The sequence below is a fragment of the Scyliorhinus torazame genome, chromosome 18 (genome assembly GCF_047496885.1).
Source record: "Scyliorhinus torazame isolate Kashiwa2021f chromosome 18, sScyTor2.1, whole genome shotgun sequence".
NCBI classification, from domain to species: domain Eukaryota; kingdom Metazoa; phylum Chordata; class Chondrichthyes; order Carcharhiniformes; family Scyliorhinidae; genus Scyliorhinus; species Scyliorhinus torazame.
In genome coordinates this window covers 106,204,096-106,227,310 of record NC_092724.1, presented here as the reverse complement: position 1 = coordinate 106,227,310, position 23,215 = coordinate 106,204,096, and the positions used below count along the sequence as shown (strand labels likewise).

Sequence of the window (23,215 nt, the reverse complement as noted above, 5' to 3'; positions counted from 1 at the left end):
CCCTCAGCCATTAGGGAAGCCACTGGCAATGAGGTAACTGTCACATATAGTGACTATAAAACATGAAGATGCTTTGCGGGGCTGTGTCCAGTGCACAAATATTCATCCCAGTGCAGCAATCATCATATTTTCTCTGTTAATATGTCTTAGTCAAAGCAGCATTTGGTATGAACATGGTAAAGAGATTCTCAAACATGTCTCAAAGTCACTGTTAGCCTTATATTAAATTTAAAAATTTCCACAGAATTAGCAGCAATGTTTCATGAGGAGAATTTAAAGCATCAGCCAGCCCAGCTTGCAGTGCTAGGTTGCAAAATAGATTAAAAGAAAAACCTGCCATACATTACGCAGTGGAATAAAATGAGTTAAGAAGGGGAAAGCAAAAAATTTGTGACGCATTCTAACCATAGTCTGAAACATCTTAGCACAATGGACTTGAGGCACTGCAGGTGCATTCCACATCTGAATTTTCTTTGTACTTGTTTTTTTCTTTCTTTCCTGTTCCTTCCTCGAGATTAAATGAGAACATAGCTTAATTTATCAATTATTTTTAAGAAGTCCAGACTGTTAGCCTTTATTATAGGATTTAATGGCATCATTCATTCCAAGGGACCTGTCGTGTTGGGTGTTCTGATGTACAAACGATCCAACACGGCTGGAGATGGTGCAACTCAATTTTATTAACTACTTAACTGTAACAGCACACTGCTAACTTGGGTACGTGCATTACCAGCTAATCTGTGGACCCTGTCCTATTACTATCTGGGTGAGGCACTCAGCACATGGTGAATGTATTCCCGTACCAGCCTCCCCGAACAGGCGCCGGAATGTGGCGATTAGGGGCTTTTCACAGTAACTTCATTGAAGTCTACTTGTGACAATAAGCGAGTTTCATTTTCATTTCATGTCTGAGTGGCAGGCTCTGAGCTCGGTGCTCTGAGCTGGCTGCTGCTGGAATGAGCAGGAACTGTGGTGTCCCCTGTTTTTATAGTGCATGTGCTCTCACTGGTGATTGGCTGCGATGTTATGTGTGTGTTGGTTGGTCCTACTGCATGTCCATCAGTGTGTGTTTGATTGCACCATGATATGCTGATCTAAATATCATGACACCCCCCCTTTTCGCAAAGAATATGTGCCAATATGATAATAAATAAAGAAGTGTGGTGAGTGCATCTAATCATGTATGTGCAATATTTACAACAATATGTACATGTGGCTATACTATATACACAGGAAGGTGCCAGGTGCAGAAACTAACTATGTTACACCAAGAATGAAACCAATGGCATTCACAAACAATAACAAAATCTTAAACAGTATGGCAAAAAGTCAAAATCTTAAACAGTACGGCAAAACGTCTGAAACAGAATGTCAGAGCAAGTCAGTGAGTCCAATATGAAAAGGTTAATAAATTAAGTCTCTCAGGTGGGCGACGAATTCGGGTTGACCGTCAGGGTGGCACACCACTCGTCGTCCGGATCAATGCTGTGCACTGACAGCGGCTGGTGCATTCGACTTGGGGACAGCTTGTTCTTGTTGATGACAGCAACGCGGAAGGGCTCCCTGTCCTCAGTGGCACTGGTCTGTGTGACGTCGGGATCGGACTCGGTGAACGTGGGTTGAATTGCACAAACGTTTCTGCGAGGGTGGTAAAACGGGTACGCGTTGGCAGGGTGAGCTGCTCGACAGCAGGCAGCATAGTGGCCCAACCTGCCACAGCGTAGGCATTGTCGCGCTTTGGACGGACATTGCCGCTTTAAATGGGCAGAGCCACAGTTGCCGCACGTCGTGACGTCAGTCCGTTTGTTGTGCCACCGCGCATGCGCGGTGCGGTCTTCCGTAGTGCGTGCTCGCATTGCTCTGCGTCAGCGTCCCCTCTTTTGCCGCGTACAAGCGCGGGAGGCCTCGGAAAGTGCGCGAAATGGCCGGCCTCCTCCAGGCTGCGGCCGGGGAGGTACTCGATCGTCTGGACCCGCTCCGCCTCGTGGGGCCCGTGCCTCGCCGTTTCGGCCGCCTGGATGTGTGAGTACCGGCTGGTGGCATTCTCATGCAGGACGCAGGTCTCGACGGCAGTCGCCAGGGTGAGTTGCTTGACCCGAAGGAGCTGCTGGCGCAGGGTGTCCGACATGACTCCGAAAACTATCTGGTCACGTATCATGGAGTCAGAGGTGGTCCCATAGCCACAGGACTGTGCGAGGATGTGGAGGTGTGTTAAGTAAGACTGGAAAGGTTCGTCCTTACCTTGCAGGCGCTGCTGGAACAGGTACCTCTCAATGCTCTCGTTTACTTCAACGCTGAAGTGTTCGTCGAACTTCAGGAGCACCGTCTTGTATTTGGTTTTGTCCTCGCCGTCCGTAAATGTAAGGGAGTTAAATATGTGGATGGCGTGTTGCCCCGCCGTGGAGAGAAGAAGGGCAATCTTCCTGGTGTCTGATGCATTCTCCCTGTCTGTGGCCTCGAGGAAGAGTTGGAAGCGCTGCTTGAACAGTTTCCAATTGACCCCGAGATTGCCAGCCCTTCGGAGCGGTGGCGGCGGGTTGATGCTCTCCGTGGTGCAGGACGGCGGATTTCTGATACGTTACAGGAGGTCTCACAGGCGCTGGCTTGCGTCCACTTCTGGTATCATGTCGTGTTGGGTGTTCTGATGTACAAACGATCCAACACGACTGGAGATGGTGTAACTCAATTTTATTAACTACTTAACTTAGCACACTGCTAACTTGGGTACGTGCATTACCAGCTAATCTGTGGACCCTGTCCTATTACTATCTGAGTGAGGCACTCAGCACATGGTGAATGTCTGAGTGGCAGGCTCTGAGCTCGATGCTCTGAGCTGGCTGCTGCTGGAATGAGCGGGAACTGTAATGTCCCCTGTTTTTATAGTGCGTGTGCTCTCACTGGTGATTGGCTGCGATGTTATGTGTGTGTTGGTTGGTCCTACTGCATGTCCATCAGTGTGTGTTTGATTGCACCATGATATGCTGATCTAAATATCATGACAGGACCCACACAGATTGGTGATTGAAGTGGGTTTGGTTGGGGCCATATTGAGATCTCCTGCACTGTGTGCAACATTGAAGCATTGAATGGCTGAAGCATTAAATCGGCTTTAGAATGACTCATCGGATTTGAAATCATTTCAAATTAATAATTTGGCGTGTGTGCAGTTTCAGAAAGCATGCATAATGGAATGTTTAATCTTATTTTTAAAAATTTAGTGCAAGATTTTTTTCCCACAACTGCTCCCACTGTTGGGCAGATTGGAAGGGGAAGGAGTGAATTTTCTCATATAATGCACGATGTAAAAATGAAAATTGTGCTCACAAATGCCCTGCTCCCTAAAGGCACATTTTCCTAAAAGCTGGTGCTTTTAATTACACACATCGATACCATACATGCAGGTTGCAGGCACGTCACTCAGCGTCAATTTGTGCAAATCATGTGCCAAAGAACACGGTAACTGGTAAAAGATTTAGTTAACAAAAGGAGAACCACACTCTGAAATCATCCTAAATGCAGGTAAACACGTGGATGGGAGAAGTGTAGCTTTCTTGGGAGGTTGGGGTGTGTGACCAAAATGGCTTCCTCCTCTTTGTTTCGTAATCTTTGCAGCGAGGACTATCACCACCCACCATCAAAAATTCTTTGAACCATTCATGTTCTTTGAGAAGATAAAAATGAAATGTTTTACACATTTTCTTTGCTGTCAATGACAGATGACTCTTCAAAATGAGCACACTAATGTTCATCGTACAATGGAGATTGCAATAAATTTAGGAACAGTTTTTCCCCTCGACTAAAAAAATAAATCTGGCTGATCTACCCTGATTTGACTTTGGCAGCCAAGCTACATTTACACAGAAAGCATTTATACAGTGTTAAATTATCCTTAGCTTGGTAAGGTCCCTCGATGTTTACATGAACAACAAATAAAGACCTACTCACGTCCCAACCAACACCATTTTTCTTGCACTGCTTGTTAAAGAAGGCAGTGCTATTTTACAGAGGAGTTTTCTGCAGATTAACTTCAACATAATACAGAACAGCCCAGCAGAAAAATAATGTGGCATTGCTTTTCTTTTTAAGTCCTTTGCCTCAAGGCTAAATAATATACACACAGACAAAGCTGGGAGTTAAGGTGGAGGATCACAGTGTTACAGACAAGAAGAGGGTTAATTTAAACAGCAATCATTTCTCCACTCACCAACCCATCCAAAATCGGAAAGGTATTTTGATTTGTTTCCCTCTTTACAACCACTGGTGCATTTCCCAACCCCTTGGTTTTGTATGATCTAATTCCCCATTGACAGCCCCACTGTAGGATGAACTAAAAAAATGAGGGTTAGTTTCTTACACATATTCAAACCGCAAAGGGAAGGTCGCAACATCGCCTCCACGCTCACAGTAAAGAGAGGGATAGAGAAAAGAAGGTTTTACAGTATGGACCACAGAGGAACTAAATATTGTTTCATATGAGTTCCATCAAAGCCTAATGAGGCACTCCTTCATCGAGGCGGGCGAGCGGGCTGGAAATCAATGTTGTAGAATTCACTTCATTGGTGACGTTGACCTCACATGATGAGACAGGCGTGTAGAGATCAATCAGTCTTGTAGGTGTTGATACAGACTTTCCAGCAGAAAGTGTAGATAGGGGAGGGGTCTGTGAGTGGGGGCACCCGAGCACAGCTCCTTATCTGTGAGGTTGCTCGTTAGATGGTAAACACCAGACGAAACTTTTCGGCTCAGCAAAGCAGTATTACTCATTCCACAGGACAGAAACCCATGTCACATGACTCCCATCTCCCCACCATCTTTTATACAGCATGTGTATCCATCATCTGGGTTCCAAAGACTGTCAAATGTTTCAGCCATTAAGAATTGATGGGTCCTTGGTTATTAAATATGGACAGCTTCTCTATTTCTCTCTCTGAAGTTGGACTGTACAATCCAAAGGTGATCATGAGTGTCTCCTTGGAGATAACGAGGCACAAGTTTTCCCGAAACTTAATATCTACCACCTAGAAGGACAGAAGCACCAGACGCATAGAAACTTCATCACCTGCAAGCTCCTCGTCACACACCATCCTGACTTACTATATCGCAGCTTCCTCACTCTTGTGGGTCAGAATCCTGGCACTCTCTCATTCATAGCACTGTGGGAGTGCATTCACCAAATAGACTGCAGCATTTCAAGAAGGAAGCTCAGCACCACCTTCTCAAGGGCAATTAAGGATGAACAATAAACGCTGGGAATTCTGATAACATCCGCATTCGAAGAATTAATAAATAAAAGAGAAAATACATCCCCCAAGCTGAATTTGATTGCTTGCTGTTTCTACTGGTGGGAAATACAGAGTCAAGGATGGATGCTCATGTACACCTCTGCACTCCAGGGAAGAATCAAATAGAAAGAAAGTAGTGCAGGACCACAATCACACAGCTCCGAAGAATCCTGATCAATAGTTGCACGAGAAAAGCAGCAGAACATGCCTGGTTAGGATAGCAGAGGGAGCTATCTAGTGAGGTGTAGGGAGAATATAAAATAAAATGTAAAAATGTGTCAAAAAGAGAGAAAGAAAAAATAGAAGAGAAGAGATAGAGAAATTATTTGTAAATTGTAATGTTAACGAAAATTCTTTACTTTGTTCACACCCTACATTTTCCATCAACTTTAAAATCAACAACAACTTATCAAAATGAATCCTACCAAATCCCATTGCTTTCTCCATGTGCCCGTTATAAATGTACTTTACGTCATCCAGTTCCTTACTGTACATGACAACAAGACGAGGATATTTGTCAGACGCATCAGCCGCTATTAGAGGTCGCTCAAGGAGGCTGCCAAACATATCCAACAACTAAAGAAAAGAGAAAGGAAATGTTTCAAAATCCAGATATTGCTTTTTAAAAACACTGCTCTGCTGAACTAGAAGTCGTGTAAGAAAGGCATGTTATTCAGAAGCTTCACCATGAAGCAAATTAGCAATACTGTGTTGTTAAATATCTATAACTATATCTTCTTCCCCACAGGAAGGCAAGAAACTGTTGCCAGTAAGCAGGCCTATATGTCAATCAAGAATACCTCCACAGCCATTCCTGTGCATCTATCACTTGTATAACATCACCACTAAAAGGAGTCGGAGTGTTCCAGGTATTAGATAACTGAGCCAAGATTGCACCAGGCCTTTAAGTTGGTCACAAGAATAAGTAGCTCTCAAGAATCCTAACTAAATGCTTACGGTTCTGATATCAAGTACGTTTTTTTTTCTTGGGATCTGGGTGTTGCTGGCAAGGCCAGCATTTGTTGCCCATCCCAAATTACCCTGGGCCATTGCAGAGGGCAGGTAAGAATCAACCACATTGCTGTGGGTCTAGAGTCACATGTAGGCCAGACCAGGTAAGGATAGCAGATTTCCTTCCCGAAAGGACATTAGTGAGCTCAGATGAGTTTCTACAACAATCGGCAATTGTTTCATGGTACAATTATCGAGATCAGCTTTTGATTCCAGATTTCTATTAATCAATTGAATTGATTAAGTATGCTTACGGTTCCACAAGCTAGCATGGTGGGATTTGAATTCGTGTCCCAAGGGTTTACCAGTCCAGTGATTTTATCACTATTCTATCATTGAGGTAAAGGTAAAGTTGCCATAGTCCCAGAAGACCATATCCCCAAACCATCACCCATAAACATGGCCTAAATCCCAACATGTTGCAGCATCATCTTCACCATCACAACTACAACAGACCTTAAAGGCGTGCTCCAAGGCAGGTGTATCTTCAAATGCCTGACAGAAAATGGTGGCCAGCCGTCTATCTATGTCTTCGACTTTCTGCTTCCAAAGCGAAAAATCTTTTTCAAATTCCTATTAACAAGAAAACTAAATTTTCTTAACAATCGAATTATCAACGAGTTCCTGCACAAATATTTTAATTAATTTTAAGCTGTTATTCTGCCATCAGAGTTGGTTCAAGATCCAGAACAGTCACCTGGGATCAAAAGTATTTGCCGGGAATAAACCAGAGTATCATTTGTGTCAAGGAAGGTCATTTAAGTTGGTCACAAGAATAAGTAGCTCTCAAGAATTCTAATTAAATGCTTATGGTTCTGATATCAAGCACTTTTTTTTTTCATGGGATCTGGGTGTTGCTGGCAAGGCCAGCATTTGTTGCCCATCCCAAATTACCCTGGGCCATTGCAGAGTGGTTTCACGGCGCCAGGGTCCCAGGTTCGATTCCCCGCTGGGTCTGTGCGGAGTTTGGACGTTCTCCCCATGTCTGCGTTGGTTTCCTCCGGGTGCTCCGGTTTTCTCCCATAGTCCAAAGATGTGCAGGTTAGGTGGATTGGCCATGATAAATTGCCCTTAGTGACCAAAAAAGGTTAGGAGGGGTTATTGGGTTACGGGGCTAGGGTGGAAGTGAGGGCTTAAGTGGGTCGGAGCAGACTTGATGGGCCGAATGACCTCCTTCTGTGACGAATGTGATATGAAGCCCCCCCACCTTTATTTTTTTTTAACAGCACCAATTACAATATTTTGTAAGTAAAGCATTTAAATGTCCCAAAGCTTCTTTGAAAAGCTAGAGAAGGTAAATGGGTATGGGGGTAGGGTGGGTAAGATGAGGGATTAGGGTGGGTGAGGTAAATGGGTAAAGGGGTCAGGTAGATAAGGTAAGTAGGTAAAGGGGTAGGATGGCAGCTGGATCGGGTGGTAAGGTTGGGCCCGGGGGGGGATCAGGCTGGGTTGGGGTGTCTGGGGGCTGTTGGGGTGGAGTCAGGTGCTGCAATTGGGTCAGCTTGGGCTGGGGCCAAGGAGGTGGGGTGATCAGTTGTATAATTACCCAGCAGTTAAATAAGGATTTTTTGTGGCACAGTGGTTAGCACTGCTGTCTCACAGTGCCAGGGACCTGGGTTCAATTCCGGCCTTGGGTGACTGTGGTGTTTGCATGTTCTCCTTGTGTCTGCGTGGGTTTCCTCCGGGTACTCCGGTTTCCTCCCACAGTCCAAAGATGTGCAGGTTAGGTGAGGATACGGTGATAGGGCGGGGAAGTTGGTCTAGGTGGGGTGCTCTTTCAGAGTGTTGGTGCAAACCCGATGGGCCGAATGACCTCCTTCTGCACTGTAGGAATGCTATTTATTTTTTTCTGAATATTTCCTAGGTAACTATCCAGGTAAGGCGTGAACTGTCCAAAGTCTCCAACTCTATTTCAGGGTTGCGGGTTGCAGATTTTTTCAGGATGCTGGGGAGTAAGGTAATTCCCACTGAGTCATTACATTTTGACTTCTGAGGGGTCCTGCTCCGCTTCTTTGGGGCTACATCCAATCTCCAACTGTCTCCGGAGCCTGTGAGATCTAGCCTGATGTTTTACTGCCCACTCTCACTATGAACTCTTAACGTGTGATCATGAGTGCTGTCAAACTGTCTGCTTTTAAGCAATAGAAGAGGACTAACTGCATGGACTGCCACAGCCATCGATGAGACAATATTATCATGTACATCCAAGGTTTTCAGTGGGTTGGTCTCATTAGTGGGCAACAATGACCAATGTATACTCCCTTCATTGCGCATATTATCGTACTCACCACCAAATGCTTCCAACACCAGGGGCTCGAGGGACTAGTGATTTGTTGCTGGACACTTGGTGGCACCCTAAAATGCAGGGGTTGGCCCAAAGTATCAGTAATCGGTGTTTGATTTGTCAGCAATATAACACCGGAAAAGGTATCCCTTGTGGGAAGGGGCAAACCCCGTTGCCCAGTGGTCCCTTTGAGACGCTCCAAATGGATTACATTGAGTTGGAAAGGTGTCAATGTTATAAATATGTTTTGATCATTGTGGATGTGTTCAGCAGATGGGTCGAGGCATATCCGACTATCGATAATAAAGCTGCTACCGTGGTTAAAGTCTTGATGAAGGAAATTGTTCCCGGTACGGTATACCAGCTCAGTTAAGTTCTGATAATGGGCCTCATTTTATTGGACAAATTAACAAGGAGTTTTGCTCCCAGTTGGGCATACGCCAGCAGTTATACTGTGCTTATGGACCGCAGGCGGCCGGGTTGGTTGAGAGACACAATCAGACCCTCAAAACTAAATTGGCTAAATTAAGAGCAGACACGGGACTGACATGGCTTAAGTTGCTCCCCGTTGCCCTCTTCCAGCTGCGGGTTACACCTGCGGGACCGGCCTGGCTCTCTCCCGCCGAGATTCTTTATGGCAGGCCTCTTAGAACTCCCTGGAGCCTGCAGGCTCCCAGACTGGTTCAGTTTCATCAGATGACTGAAGAGATGACCACCTATGTTCTAGCCCTCACGCTAGTGCTCAAGGAACTCCATGGCCAGGTCCGCGCGGCTCACCAGCCATCGCCCCAGTACCTAGCTCACTTTCAGTCCAGCCCGGTAGTTATGTCATGGTCAAAACTTGGACTAGGAAGGGGTCGGAGCCGTGATGGGACGGGCCCTTCCAAGTTCTCCTTACCATCCCCACAGCAGTTAAAGTGGAGGGGCGAAGTGCTTGGGTCCACCTACATCACTGTAAATTGAGTCCATCTCCACTACTGTAAAAGGTCGGATACTAACCTGCCTCCCTTCTCCAGTGCTATTTTACAGGTGTGGAGCATGATGGAGTGGCTACGCATCGTCTGTATGATATTTGGCCTCACTTCGCTTGGCGTGTTATTGGCGATGGACATGGAAAAGGGGAATATTATGTATCTGTGTAGCCCCAACCAATCTACAAGGTTACATCACCTCTGCAAAGGTGATGTTCTTCGCTGCCCCCATATACGAGGACATGGTATCGACTCATGGAAGGTCATCAAAGTTAAGGAGAATGCAGGAGTCATGAAGCAGTTGCACTGGTCCCGGCGATGGGAAGGGAACATTATATGGACATTGCCTTGTTTTTGGAATACATGTAAATTCGATTTTGGATGTGTTAAGAGTGGTGCAATAAAGGTAATATCAGGCTGTCAGAAGAGCGTAGGAAGAGGTTATGAGGAAGTGAAAGGGACTAGAGAGAGGATGGGGCGTATGAGAAGGGAAGTACAGCTAGAACGTAGGTTACCGGGAGATACACTTAAGTTAGTTAAAGGCCAAACTGAGGAAAACCCGGGTAGTAAACCTTGGGAGCCCTCGGGGCAATAACCAAGGAATTGTCTCAGCTACGGTTGTTTTCAATGCAGAACCGGTATGCTCTTGACTATCTTCTGGCCCGTGAGGGTGGGGTATGCGCCATAGTGCAGGGCAAGTGTGTCATGGGAGTTCAGGATAACATCACTAAATTTATGGATCACATACGGGATCACCTGGACAGAATGCAGGATCCTGGCTCTTGGGGTAACTGGGGATTTGGAGGTTGGAAGGACTGGTTGATAAATATGGCCATGTATCTAGTGGTAGCTATCGGCTGCATCTTTGTAGGCCTGGCCATCCTTAAATGTGTGATGGGTAAAATTTAACCCCAAAGAAAAAATGTAACTGTTAAAATCCATGAGGGTGAAGCAGATGAAGGGGGGCTAAGACAGGAATTGGAAATGCAGCGACGGATCTTTTTAGATGAGGAACCGTAGCTATGGATTGGATAGTTCGGTTATCATGGAATGATAAAAGGAGGGAATGACGAATGTGATATAAAATAGTTACTTTAGAGATATTAGTTAATGTAATGTAGAAATAAGCCACTTTGATTCTGGCAAGTAGAGACAAAGGATTTTAGACCGCATGGAAAAAGCAGGAAGAGGTGTGTCTATGAGAGTGATGCTGCATTGATAGGGGCCGGAGAAAGGGATTGGAAGTGAGCCAATCAGAATAGATCAAACAAGTCAGGAGGGACATAGGATGACCTATGGGTGTCGAGTATGTGAAACTTGATGCCATTTGAATGTATGAGTACTGATCTATTTGTCTGGGACCTTCACTTAGTTCCCGGGGCTGCAGAAAGCAACATGTTATCTGTATCACTGTGGACTGGGTAGCTTGCAAGCTGAATAAAATAACTTCTTTTTACTTGCAAATCCATCTCGACTTTTATTGAGGCCAGACTGACGGAGAAAGAAATTTGGGATTCAACATCTGCACTATATGTTCTATGTTCTATGTCACTACTTCAGATCAGTACTACTCCAGGCGTCGGGGAGTACAGGAGTCTCCTTCACCCCAGTGCCACACAGCAGTGTATGTCTGGACAGCACAGTGCTGCTTTACGCATGTAGCCACCGCAACAAAGGTCTGAGGACCTGGACAACAGATCTCGCCGGCAGAATGTGAGAATCGTGGGCCTCCCGAAGGGGGCAGAGCGGCTAGACGCTGCCGCATATGTGGAGGGTATGTTTCAGAAGTTGCTGGGGAACGAGGTGTTCCCGCGCCTGCCGGTGGTGGACAGGGCACACAGAGTGCAGGTGTGGCAGCCGCGACGAGGGGGCCCCCCACGAGCGATGGTGGTACGCTTTCACAGGTACCTGGACAAGGAACGGGTGCTGCAATGGGCAAAGAGCACACAAAGCTGGACTTGGGACAATACCACCCTCCTTGTGTACCAGGATTTGAGCGCTGAGGTGGCCAGGAGGAGGGGAGGCTACAGGCAGGTGAAGGAGATACTGTATAAAAACAAGGTGAAATTCGGGCTGCTTTTTCCGGCGCGACTGTGGGTCACATATAAGGGTCAGCACCACTATTTCGAGGAACCCGAAGAGGCGATGGACTTCGTCAATAAGCAAGGGCTGGCCCTGAGCTGAGGACGTTTGGACTCATGTTAGAGCTTTTAAGTATATGTGGTGTCTCCTCCGTTTTGAAAAGTGCCTGCATGTTTGGGTCAGTTTGTGTTGTTTCTTTTTTTGACCTTGTTGGGGAGTTGGAGGGTGGTAGGGATGTATCTTCTTTTTTTTTTGCGTGCCTTTTGCGTGGTTTACCTGAATGTTTCCTGTTTCGGCTCTTTGATTAGTTGGAGTTTGGCTGGGGGGACATTAATAAAGAAAACAGTTAAAAGGGTTGGGTTAAAATGGACTCTTCAGGGGAACTTTGTGCAATTTGTTTCTGTGTCTGTATGGGAAGGACTGAGAGTGCCGGTTATTTCTTTGTTTTTGAAAATATATTTATTAAAGTTTTTTAACAAAACAAAACAATTTTTTTCCCTTACAAACAATGAACCCCCCCCTCCCCCTGTAACAAAATAACGCAAAATCGCCCTGAGCAAGATATATACATGGTAAGGTGAAATATTTACAAAGCTTTATACACTGGCTCTTGCCCGTTCGAGCCAGTTTCTCCCACCCTCCATGTTATCCCCCGCTCGTCCGTCCCCTCAAACAATCTCTCATTCCCCCCTGCCTTACCCCCCCCCCCGCGACCCCCCCACCCTCCCCAGGGTTGCTGCTGCTACTGACCGACCTTCCTCTAACGCTCCGCGAGGTATTCTAGGAACGGTTGCCACCGCCTGTAGAACCCCTGCGCAGACCCCCTTAAGGCAAACTTAATCCTTTCCAACTTTATGAACCCAGCCATGTTGTTTGTCCAGGCCTCCACGCTAGAGGGCTTCGCCTCCTTCCACATTAGCAAGATCCTTCGCTGGGCTACTAGGGACGCAAAGGCCAGAATGCAGGCCTCTTTTGCCTCCTGCACTCCCGGCTCGTCCACTACTCCAAATATTGCTAGCCCCCAGCTTGGCTTGATCCGGACTTTCACCACCTGAGATATTGCTCCCGCCATTCCTCTCCAGAACCCCTCCAGTGCCGGGCATGACCATAACATATGGACATGGTTCGACGGACTCCCTGAACACCTTCCACATCTGTCCTCTACCCCAAAGAACCTACTCAACCTCGCCCCCGTCGAGTGCGCTCTGTGAACCACCTTAAATTGTATCAGGCTGAGCCTGGCACATGAGGAGGAGGAATTGACCCTACACAGGGCATCAGCCCACAAACCTTCCTCGATCTCCTCCCCCAACTCCTCCTCACATTTACCCTTCAACTCTTCTTTCATCTCTTGGTGTATTGCCGAAACCTTGCCCTCCCGACCCATACACCCGAGATCACCCTGTCTTGAATTTCCTGTGTCAGGAGCAGCGGGAACTCCCTGACCTGTCGCCTCACAAAAGCCCTCGCCTGCATATATCTGAATGCATTTCCCGGGGGTACCTCAAACTTCTCCTCCAGTGCCCCTAGGCTCGCAAATGTCCCGTCGATGAACAGGTCCCCCCATTCTTCTAATCCCCGCCCGGTGCCAGCCCTGGAACCCCCCGTCCATCTTCCCCAGGACAAACCGGTGGTTACCCCTGATTGGGGACCACACCAAGGCTCCCACTGCACCCCTATGCCGTCTCCACTGGCCCCAGATCCTTAACGTTGCCGCCACCACCGGGCTCGTGGTGTACTTTGATGGCGAGAGCGGCAACGGCACCGTCACCAGCGCCCCCAAGCTCGTTCCTTTGCAGGACGCCATCTCCATCCTCTTCCATGCCGCCCCCTCCCCCTCCATAACCCACTTACGGATCATCGCCACGTTTTCTGCCCAGTAGTAGCTCCCTAGGTTTGGCAGCGTCAGCCCTTCTCGGTCCCTACTGCGCTCCAAGTACCCTCTCCTTACCCTCGGGGTTTTGTTCGCCCACACAAACCCCATAATACTCCTACCTACTCTCTTGAAAAAGCCTTTGGTGATCACGATGAGGAGGCACTGGAACACAAACAAAAACCTCGGAAGGACCACCATTTTTACCGACTGCACTCTACCCGCCAACGAGAGCGGCAACATGTCCCATCTTTTGAAGTCCACCTCCATTTGGTCCACCAACCTCGTCAGATTCAGTTTGTGTAGGGCCCCCCAGCTCCTGGCTATCTGGATTCCTAGATACCGAAAACTCCCCTCCGCCCTCCTCAGCGGTAGGTCCCCTATCCCTCTTGCTTGGTCCCCTGCCTGTAGTACAAAAAGCTCGCTCTTCCCTACATTGAGCTTATAGCCCGAGAACTCCCCAAACTCCCTCAAAGTCTGCATGACCTCCACCATCCCCTCCATTGGGTCCGCCACATACAGCAGCACGTCGTCCGCGTATAGCGACACCCGATGCTCTTCCCCCCCGCGGACCACCCTCTCCATTTATTAGACTCCCTCAGTGATATGGCCAAGGGTTCGATCGCCAATGCAAACAACAGGGGGGACAAAGGGCACCCCTGCCTCGTTCCTCGGTACAGCCGAAAGTACTCCGACCTCCGCCGGTTCGTCACCACACTCGCCACTGGGGCGCTGTAGAGGAGCTTAACCCAGCTAATAAACCCTCCCCCGAACCCAAACCTCCTCCGATGGCATCATTATCACGTTTAGGAGCCGCCGCACATTCGTATTTAATTGCCTGCTCTTTACAAATCCCGTCTGGTCCTCATGTATCACCCCCGGGACACAGTCCTCAATCCTCGTGGCCAGCACTTTTGCCAATAGCTTAGCGTCCACATTTAGGAGCGAAATCGGCCTGTACGATCCACATTGCAGTGGGTCCTTGTCTCGCTTCAGGATCAAGGCAATTGTCGCCTCCGACATTGTCGGGGGCAGGGACCCCTCCTCTCTTGCCTCGTTAAAGGTCCTCACTAGTAACGGGGCCAACAGGTCCGCATACTTTCTATAAAACTCCACCGGGAACCCATCCGGCCCCGGGGCCTTCCCCGCCTGCATGCTCCCCAAACCCTTACTCAGCTCCTCCAACCCGATTGGTGCCCCCAAAGCAGCCACCTCTTGGTCCTCCACCCTCGGGAACCGCAGTTGGTCCAGGAATCTTCCCATCCCCTCTTCTCCCCCTGCGGGCTGGGATCTGTACAGCTCTTCGTAGAAGGCCTTAAATACCTTATTTATTTCCGTTGCACTCTGGACCATAGCTCCCCCACCATCTTTGACTCCCCCTATTTCCCTCTCTGCCGCCCTCTTATGGAGCTGGTGTGCCAGCATCCGACTGGCCTTTTCCCCGTACTCGTAGGTCACCCCCCGCGCCTTCCTCCACTGTGCCTCCGCCTTCCCCGTGGTCAACAGGTCAAACTCCGTCTGGAGTCGTCGCCTTTCCCCAAGTAATCTTTCCTCCGGGGCCTCTGCGTATCTCCTGTCCACTCGCAAAATCTCCCCCACTAACCTCTCCCTTTCCATGACCTCTGTCTTCTCCCGATGAGCCCTGATGGAGATTAGCTCTCCCCTGATCACCGCCTTCAACGCCTCTCATACCACCCCCACTCGCACCTCCCCATTGTCATTGGCCTCCAAGTACCTTTCAATACACCCCCTTACCTTACCACACACCACCTCATCTGCCAACAGTCCCACATCCATCCGCCACAGCGGGCGTTGGTCCCTCTCCTCTCCCAGCCCCACTTCCACCCAGTGCGGGGCATGGTCCGAAATGGCTATGGCCGAATACTCCGTCCCCTCCACCCTCGGGATGAGCGCCCTGCCTAGCACAAAGAAGTCTATCGGGGAGTATGCCTTGTGCACGTGGGAGAAGAAAGAAAATTCCCTGGCCTGCGGTCTTGCGAACCTCCATGGGTCCACTCCCCCCATCCCCCCGCCGACTAGCCATCTCCTTTTCTGGGCCAGTCCCGTGTCCGCGTCTCCCTCACCTCCGTCTCGGCAACCTCTTCTGTGTCCCATTCCCTTTCGGCCAGTGCAGCAGCAACCCTGTTATCCCCCCCTCCCCCCCTTCCCTCCCCCCCGCTAGACCCCTGTCTAGCTTTTTTGCTCCCCCCATGTCACTCCCGTAAGTCAGCTGACGCCTGCTGACCCCGGCTTCCCCCGCCATCCCTTTGAACCCCCCCGTGTGGGAATCTCCCCATCAGTAGATGTTCCTACGCTCCCCCTCCCACCTTTCTTCCCGCGCGCGGGAGAAAAACTCCGCGCTTTCCAGAGCCTGCCCCGCCCCCCCTGACGCAGCTTCTGTTGCGGCCTTGTCTCGCGTCCCCAGCCCATATAACCTTCCCTGCGTATGCTTACCCCCCTATACACAACTGCCATCATACTTCAACCCTCAAATACCGCCCACCCTCGCAAACCCTCAATTAGAGTCCAACTTTTCAGTTAATATAAAGGTCCACGCCTCTTCAGGCGTTTCGAAGTAGTGGTGTTGGCCGTTATATGTGACCCACAGTCGCGCTGGCTGCAACATTCCAAATTTCACTACTTTCCGATGCAGCACCGCTTTGGCCCCGTTGAAACACGCTCTCTGCTTAGCGACCTCCGTGCTCCAGTCCGGGTATATTCTAATCTCAGCATTGTCCCACTTGCTGCTCCGCTCCTTCTTGGCCCATCTCAGGACCCTCTCTCTATCTGTGAACCGTTGAAATCTCACCACCATCGCCCTTGGCGGCTCGTTTGCTTTGGGCTTCCTCGCCAGCACCCGGTGCCCACGTCTTGTGTAGCGCCTCGTGCTGCTCCACTTTCACCGCTAGACCCAAGAGCTCGTCCTCATTCTCACTCACTTTGTCCTGGATCTCCTGGATCTTCACCTCGTGGGCTTTCTGGGTTGCACCAAGTCCTTCAATTAATGCCAGCATCGGCGCCACCATCTCCTTGCACAGCTCCTCGAAGCAGCGCTTAATGAACTCTTGCATCTCTTCTTTGTCCCCGGCCGCCGCCATTTTGTTTATTTTACCCTTCTTCTCCCGCTGCTCCAGTGCCGTTTTTTTGGCCGTTTCGCTGCGGGTCCGGTCCATACAGGTTAGTGGGGGACCTCTCTCCTCTCTTCCCCACGGGTTGGCTGTGTAAAAAATCCCGTTGGGGCTCTTCTATCGAGCCCAAAAGTCCGTCTTCGCGGGAGCTGCCGATTCGTGCGGCTTAGCTCCGCATAGCCGCAACCGGAAGCCGTGCCGGTTATTTCTTATCTCTTTTTCCTCTTGTTTAACTTGAATGGTGCTATTGTGGGGGTTGTTTATGACTTGTCTAGAGTGTTTGCTTAGGTCGGGCTGATCTGAGGAAGTAGTGTGGAGGGGTCGGGGTGATTGGGAACAATGGGTGGGAGACGTGCTGGTGCCGAGGCTGGGAGCCCCAGGCTAGCTGAGTGCAGCTAGTCAACGGTAGCCGAGGTGGGGGAGTGTTCATATGGTTAGATTAGAGCAGGGGCTGGGTGATAGGATGGTGTTGCTAGCTGGGGCAAGCTGCAAAACCTCAACCTGTCCCGACTGGTGGAATGAGTGAGGGAAGAGGTCCGGAGGTGGGATGCGCTCCCGCTTTCACTCGCGGGGAGGGTGCAGACTGTTAAGTTGACGATTCTCTCGTGGTTCTTGTTTATTTTTCAGTGTCTCCCCATCTTTATCCCGCGGTCCTTCTTTAAGAGGCTGAATAAAATTATTCTGGGATTTGTATGGTCAGGGAAGTCCCCGCGGGTGAAGAGGGTGATGCTTGAAAGGAACAGAGGAGAAGGGGGGCTGGCGTTGCTGAATTTCAGCAACTATTACTGGGCGGCCAACATAGCGATGATAAGGAAATGGATGGTAGGTGCAGGGTCGGTTTGGGAGCGGATGGGGGCTGCTTCGTGCAGGGACACTAGCTTAGCATCCCTGGTCACGGCGCCTCTGCCGCTTCCGCCGACACGGTGCTCCACCAGCCCGATAGGGGTGGCGACTCTTCGGATCTGGGGCCAGTGGAGGAGGCATGTAGGGGAGGTAAGAGCACCTTAAGATTGGGGTGTGGACCCCAATCTGCGACAACCACCGATTTGCCCCGGGGAACATGGACGGGGGGTATCGAGTGTGGAGGAGGGCGGGGATTGTGAGGATGGGAGATCTGTTCCTGGAAGGGAGCTTTCCGAGCATGAGGGCGCTGGAGGAGAAGTTTGGGCTGGCGAGCGGGAACGACTTTAGATACTTACAGGTGCGGGATTTTGGATGCAGACTGGTGCCGTCCTTCCCATGTCTCCTGCCGAAGGGGAGGCAGGACAGGGTAGTTACTGGGGGAGAGGTGGGAGAGGGTAGAGTTTCAGACGTCTACAAGGAACTAATGGGAGCTGAGGATATGCAGACCGAGGACCTGAAGCTTAAGTGGGAGTAGGAGCTCGGAGGGAGATGGAGGACGATATCTGGGCGGAAGCCCTGAGCAGAGTAAACACGACCGCAACATGCACCAGGCTCAGCCTGATCCAGTTTAAGGTCGTGCACGGCCCACATACGGTGGCCCGGATGAGCAGATTCTTCGGGCTGGAGGACAAGTGCGCTAGATGCGCCGGAGGGCCGGCTAACCATGTACACATGTTCTGGTCGTGCCCTAAACTCAGGGGGTATTGGCAGGGATTCGCAAATGTCATGTCCCGGGTATTGAAAACTGGGGTGATAATGAGTCCTGAGGTGGCAATTTTTGGGGTTTCGGAGGACCCGAGAGTCCAGGAGGAGAGGGAGGTTGACGTTCTGGCCTTTGCTTCCCTGGTAGCCCGGCGACGAATACTGTTAGCATGGAGGGACTCAAAGCCCCCGAGGGCTGAGGTATGGCTATCGGACATGGCGAGCTTTCTTGGCCTAGAAAGAGTCAAGTTCGCCTTGAGAGGTTCACCACTAGGGTTCACCTGAAGATGGCAGCCATTCATTGACTTCTTCGCAGAGGAGTAAGCGGGGGGGGGGGGGCTGCAGAGTAGGGGAATATTGAATTTGTTTAATTTGTGTCTTGACTTCTTTTTTTGTACTGTACAATGTCACTTTTTCTATATGCTTAAAATACCTCAATAAAATTGTTTGTTAAAAAAAAGAGCAGTGGCCATGCAACGGGAGTATTAATTGGGAATATGGAGTACCCCAACTGCAATGAGGGGCAGGGGCTGTGTGCTTCAAAAGAAAAATAGACAGCTTGGTGTGCAGGGCTGGCATCCAATAGATGTCCCTGGATATGGTGGGCTCTGTACTGGGCAGCAAAGGGTATGGTGATGGTCACAGGAGGCATCTGCAGCCTGTAGTTGGGGGAGGGGGGGGGGGCACATAATATGTGAAGATCTCATGGAGGAGGGAACCCCTGTAAGTGACAGTGCACATGGCCTCCAAATGGGTGGGTACAGGTCCACACGAGGCATGGGCCCAGTGGGGGGAGGGGGGGAAAGTGTGCCAATAATAATGAGTGAGACTTCAGGTAAACCAGAGGTACTCAGACAGTGAGGGTTGGAGGGTTGCACTCCGTCCTGTACTAGAGGTGTAGGACCACCATCTCGACACACAGGTACTTTGGTGCCTTCCAAAATCTAAAATAAGACTGGTTATGTCGGAAGGAGTATGGTGAAGTGTGGGAGGATCACTAAGCTGGGCTCTGAAGCTCCTTCCTGCGACACATACTCACTTGTTGGTGCCGTTAAAGCAAACAGGATCCAGGTCAATTACACAGGACACATACCCCATTGCCCAGGAAGCAACAGCAAGCCAGATTTCTAATCTAATGCATTGTTAAAGGGATAGATACAGCTCAATAGCCTCATGTCAAGTTTGAAAAGCTGCATTGTGGAAGACAGGAATGCAGCCTTGGTGAGTGAAGGCTACAGTGAAGGGGGCACAGCTGCATCAATTCTGCCATCCCATCTGTGAAGGGGAGTCATGGGTTAACAATTAATGCCATTCATCAGTGGCCAAGCATATTCCTTTCATTCACCAAGAGCAACTGAAAGCTCATAGTTGTGCCAAGTCAAGGGTAGAGTTCAGGGCCACATTGGTTCAATCGTGTATTTCACAAGTCCCCGTCCCCCCGTCCGTCCCCCTGTCCATCACCCCGTGTGCCATTCCCCCCCCCCCCCCCCCCCCCCCCCCCCCCCCCCCCCCCCCGCCACCACCACACCGGGCTTCAGATGTCAAATCCATGGAACTGCCCACCTCTCTGTGTGCTAGAGTCCCAAGGATAAGTTGGAATGAGGAACAATGCAACCCAAGCTTCCAAAGCTTAGCTGCTGTGGCCTGTCATGGCCTGTCCCTTGCAAATTAGTTTTCAATCAATCCTTGTGGGGAAGTTGTCCTAAACAGACAAAACTGAGGTTGATTGGAAGTTTAATTTTGAGGGAAATTGTTGTAGATTGACAGACACCTATAAATGCATTGCTTGACCAATGGAGTGAAACCAGGCAGCAATGTTATAAAGTTCAGGAGCAAATGGATTGCTTTTTAAAACGTTTTTGACACTACTAAGTGTTGTACTTGATTGTGTAACTGCATGTGAAATGCAAGACATATTATACGTACATTTAGGCTAATAAATGCACTTAAACATGCTTTTGTAGACCTACTGAATTAAAATGTTCGTATCCATCACAACCATTTTGTTCCCTTTCTCATACATACATACAAGGAGACACATTGCAGTGATATAAACGCCATCATAATCTAGATGTATAATGAGTAACCTCCTACCTGGTTAACAGGATCCAAACAGTCATATGTATGGTCTGTAAACACTTTATAAAGCTCTTGGAATTCCTCATAAATTCTCATCACCTGCAGGCTCAAGGCCTTGCCGCGGATCCCTCCAAACTCAATTTTTTCCAGTTTAAATATATCTTGTGCTGTTACCAAGAAATCCTAATAATAAACAGAAAGATAAAGGCCATTTAATGAGTAATCAGTCCCTTGACCTTTACTGTTGAGACTAAACTGAAACATCCAATTGATTTACAATCAGGGGCTTTTCACAGTAACTTCATTTGAAGCCTACTTGTGACAATAAGCGATTTTCATTTCATTTTCATGATCTCGGTAAATGCCTTCAATGTGTCGATACAAGGAGATGTTATCTATTCTTATAAAAATATGTGGCTAACATATTTCCCTTCAATATACTAAAATCTTTCTAATTATCATCAAAGTTAATGATAATCCTGATTATATTATTCTGCAGCATTTGCTTCATAACTTTAACTTTTTGTTTCTATTTCTTGCAAGTCCCATTTGAAGTGCGTTCTTCCTTCTTTGTTCTTGAGATGAGCCAATGTTCCAATATGTGAGACATGTTGCAGTGAAACACAAGACATTTACACATTCAGAGGTAGCAAAGAAATGTGAACAAGGGTGAGTAATTCACACCAGGGCAACAAATTAGGGGAATGGGCCTATTAGATGAAGATATCCCCTGGACTGAGCAAATGTTTGTAATTTCATGCATTTGGTGTTAGGACACTGCAAGCATGTTTTTGCCAAGCTGAGGTTCCTGCTGAAGTTAATTGATGTAGGAAGAGACTACAGGGTACACAGTTGAAGGGATTGAGCTCGGTCAGCCTGGGCAGCCTATTTGAGGTACGTTGGGTCTAGCCAGCCATAGGAAGACATCGAGTTCAGCAGAATTTCTCTTTACAAAGAGACATTGCCTTCTGGAACTAACTGCCGATGTATGTGATGGGTTTTTAATCCTTTAAAACAAACTTGACTGTTTTCCGAGTGAAGGGGACAAATTATAAGGGTTGGTTGCGATTGGAGGAACTTAAGTTGAGTTTTGTAGCCATCGGGGATGGCCACTTCCAACTAGGTACAGAGCAACTCGCAAAGACTGATGGGTAAAATGGACCAGCCAAGAATCAGGCAGACTCAGAGCCTGAAATGCATATTTGTCAGCAAAGTCCAGACGGTATCGAAACTCCGTCCCATTAGCATGTTGTTCAGGCCGATTAGCAGGTGATGGTCCATCTTCCCCAAAACAAAGGTTAGGGCAGCACGGTAGCATTGTGGATAGCACAATTGCTTCACAGCTCCAGGGTCCCAGGTTCGATTCCGGCTTGGGTCACTGTCTGTGCGGAGTCTGCACGTTCTCCCCGTGTGTGCGTGGGTTTCCTCCGGGTGCTCTGGTTTCCCCCCACAGTCCAAAGATGTGCGGGTTAGGTGGATTGGCCATGATAAATTGCCCTTAGTGTCCAAAAGTGCCCTTAGTGTTGGGTGGGGTTACTGGGTTATGGGGATAGGGTGGAGGTGTTGACCTTGGGTAGGGTGCTCTTTCCAAGAGCCGGTGCAGACTCGATGGGCTGAATGGCCTCCTTCTGCACTGTAAATTCTATGAGAAAGGTCTGGTACTCCAGCAACCGGGACAGTCCCAGACATTTTGGCGCCACTCCCTGTCCAAGGGAAATGCAAACAACGGGGTCAATGACCGCTTGGGACACGCCCAGCCATCCAGATCCCCGCCCACTTATTGGTTAAGGAATCGAACAGAGTGATCAGGGATCACCCAATTAATAAGGCCCAAATCGAAGGACCGCCCAAAAGAGCGCGAACCCCCCACCCCGAGTATAAAAGAAGAGTTTGCCAATTGTTCACTCTCTTTTGGCCTTGGTATCCCGGTCACGGCCATTGCCAACTGCAGCAACACCAGAAGCAAGTTCGAATTCAACGCCCACTACCAGACGGATGAGCCCAGCTGAGCAGCAGTTACCACTTCAAACCCAAGAGATCCAGAATTGAACAGCGGCCACTGTTTCTTGACCTAAACCGGGTGCCCGAAGTTAAGTACAGGTTGTCTTAGTAATAGGAGTAGTCACCTAGTAGTGTATGTTGCATGATTGATTGTATGTAAATAAAGTACCCTTGACCTTGAACTAATTAACTGGTGTTTGGCTCTTTGATCGATAGCCGGTTGAAACTTGTGGTGGTATCATTCGATACCTGGCGACTCTAAGCATTCGGATATAGACAATATAGAAAGAAGGCAAATTCACTGATTGCCCTAATTGGAACAGAGCCACAGAAAAGACCAAGTAGTAGAGAAAACACACAACAGTTTGAATTGATTGTCTTAGGACAGGGCTTCCCAAACTTTTCCAGCCAAGGAACCCTTATGACCTCCCAAGAGTACTGACGGAACTCCTGAGAAACATTATCATTATGTTGAAGAATTAACCAACAAAACATCGAATCTTTTTGCACAATAGGTACAAACATGTAAAAACATTGACAAAAGTCTTTTCTATTTCTTTTATGCACACTTTTATTATATTTTAAAGTTCCCTTATTCGAGAAATACAGAAATCTTGACTTTTTTCCCATACTTACACAGACATACACACTCCCCCTCTCTCTCTCCCTCACACAAACACACATACACACGCCCTCTCCCCTTCACACATATTCTCCCTTCTCTCTCCCCCTCAAACACACTCACACTCATCTTCTTTTTCTCAGACAAATGCACACATTTATTTTTTTTATTTTTTATAAATTCAAGATTAACCAATTCATTTTTTTTCCAATTAGGGGGCAATTAAGTGTGGCCAATCCACCTAGCCTGCACATCTTTGGGTTGTGGGGGCGAAACC

General features: G+C 48.6%; 1 protein-coding gene across 1 annotated transcript in view; it reads right to left on the bottom strand.

Moving 5' to 3' along the window:
* The window catches only part of dnah9 (dynein, axonemal, heavy chain 9), a 779,494-nt gene that overhangs the window by 695,422 nt on the left and 60,857 nt on the right, over window positions 1–23,215 (bottom strand). Inside the window, exons 7-9 of the mRNA XM_072483125.1 lie at window positions 20,331–20,498; window positions 6,750–6,866; window positions 5,708–5,858 (exon numbers count right to left, since the gene is read on the bottom strand). Of these exons, the coding sequence (XP_072339226.1) occupies window positions 5,708–5,858; window positions 6,750–6,866; window positions 20,331–20,498 (436 nt within the window). The remainder of the gene's footprint in view (window positions 1–5,707; window positions 5,859–6,749; window positions 6,867–20,330; window positions 20,499–23,215) is intronic.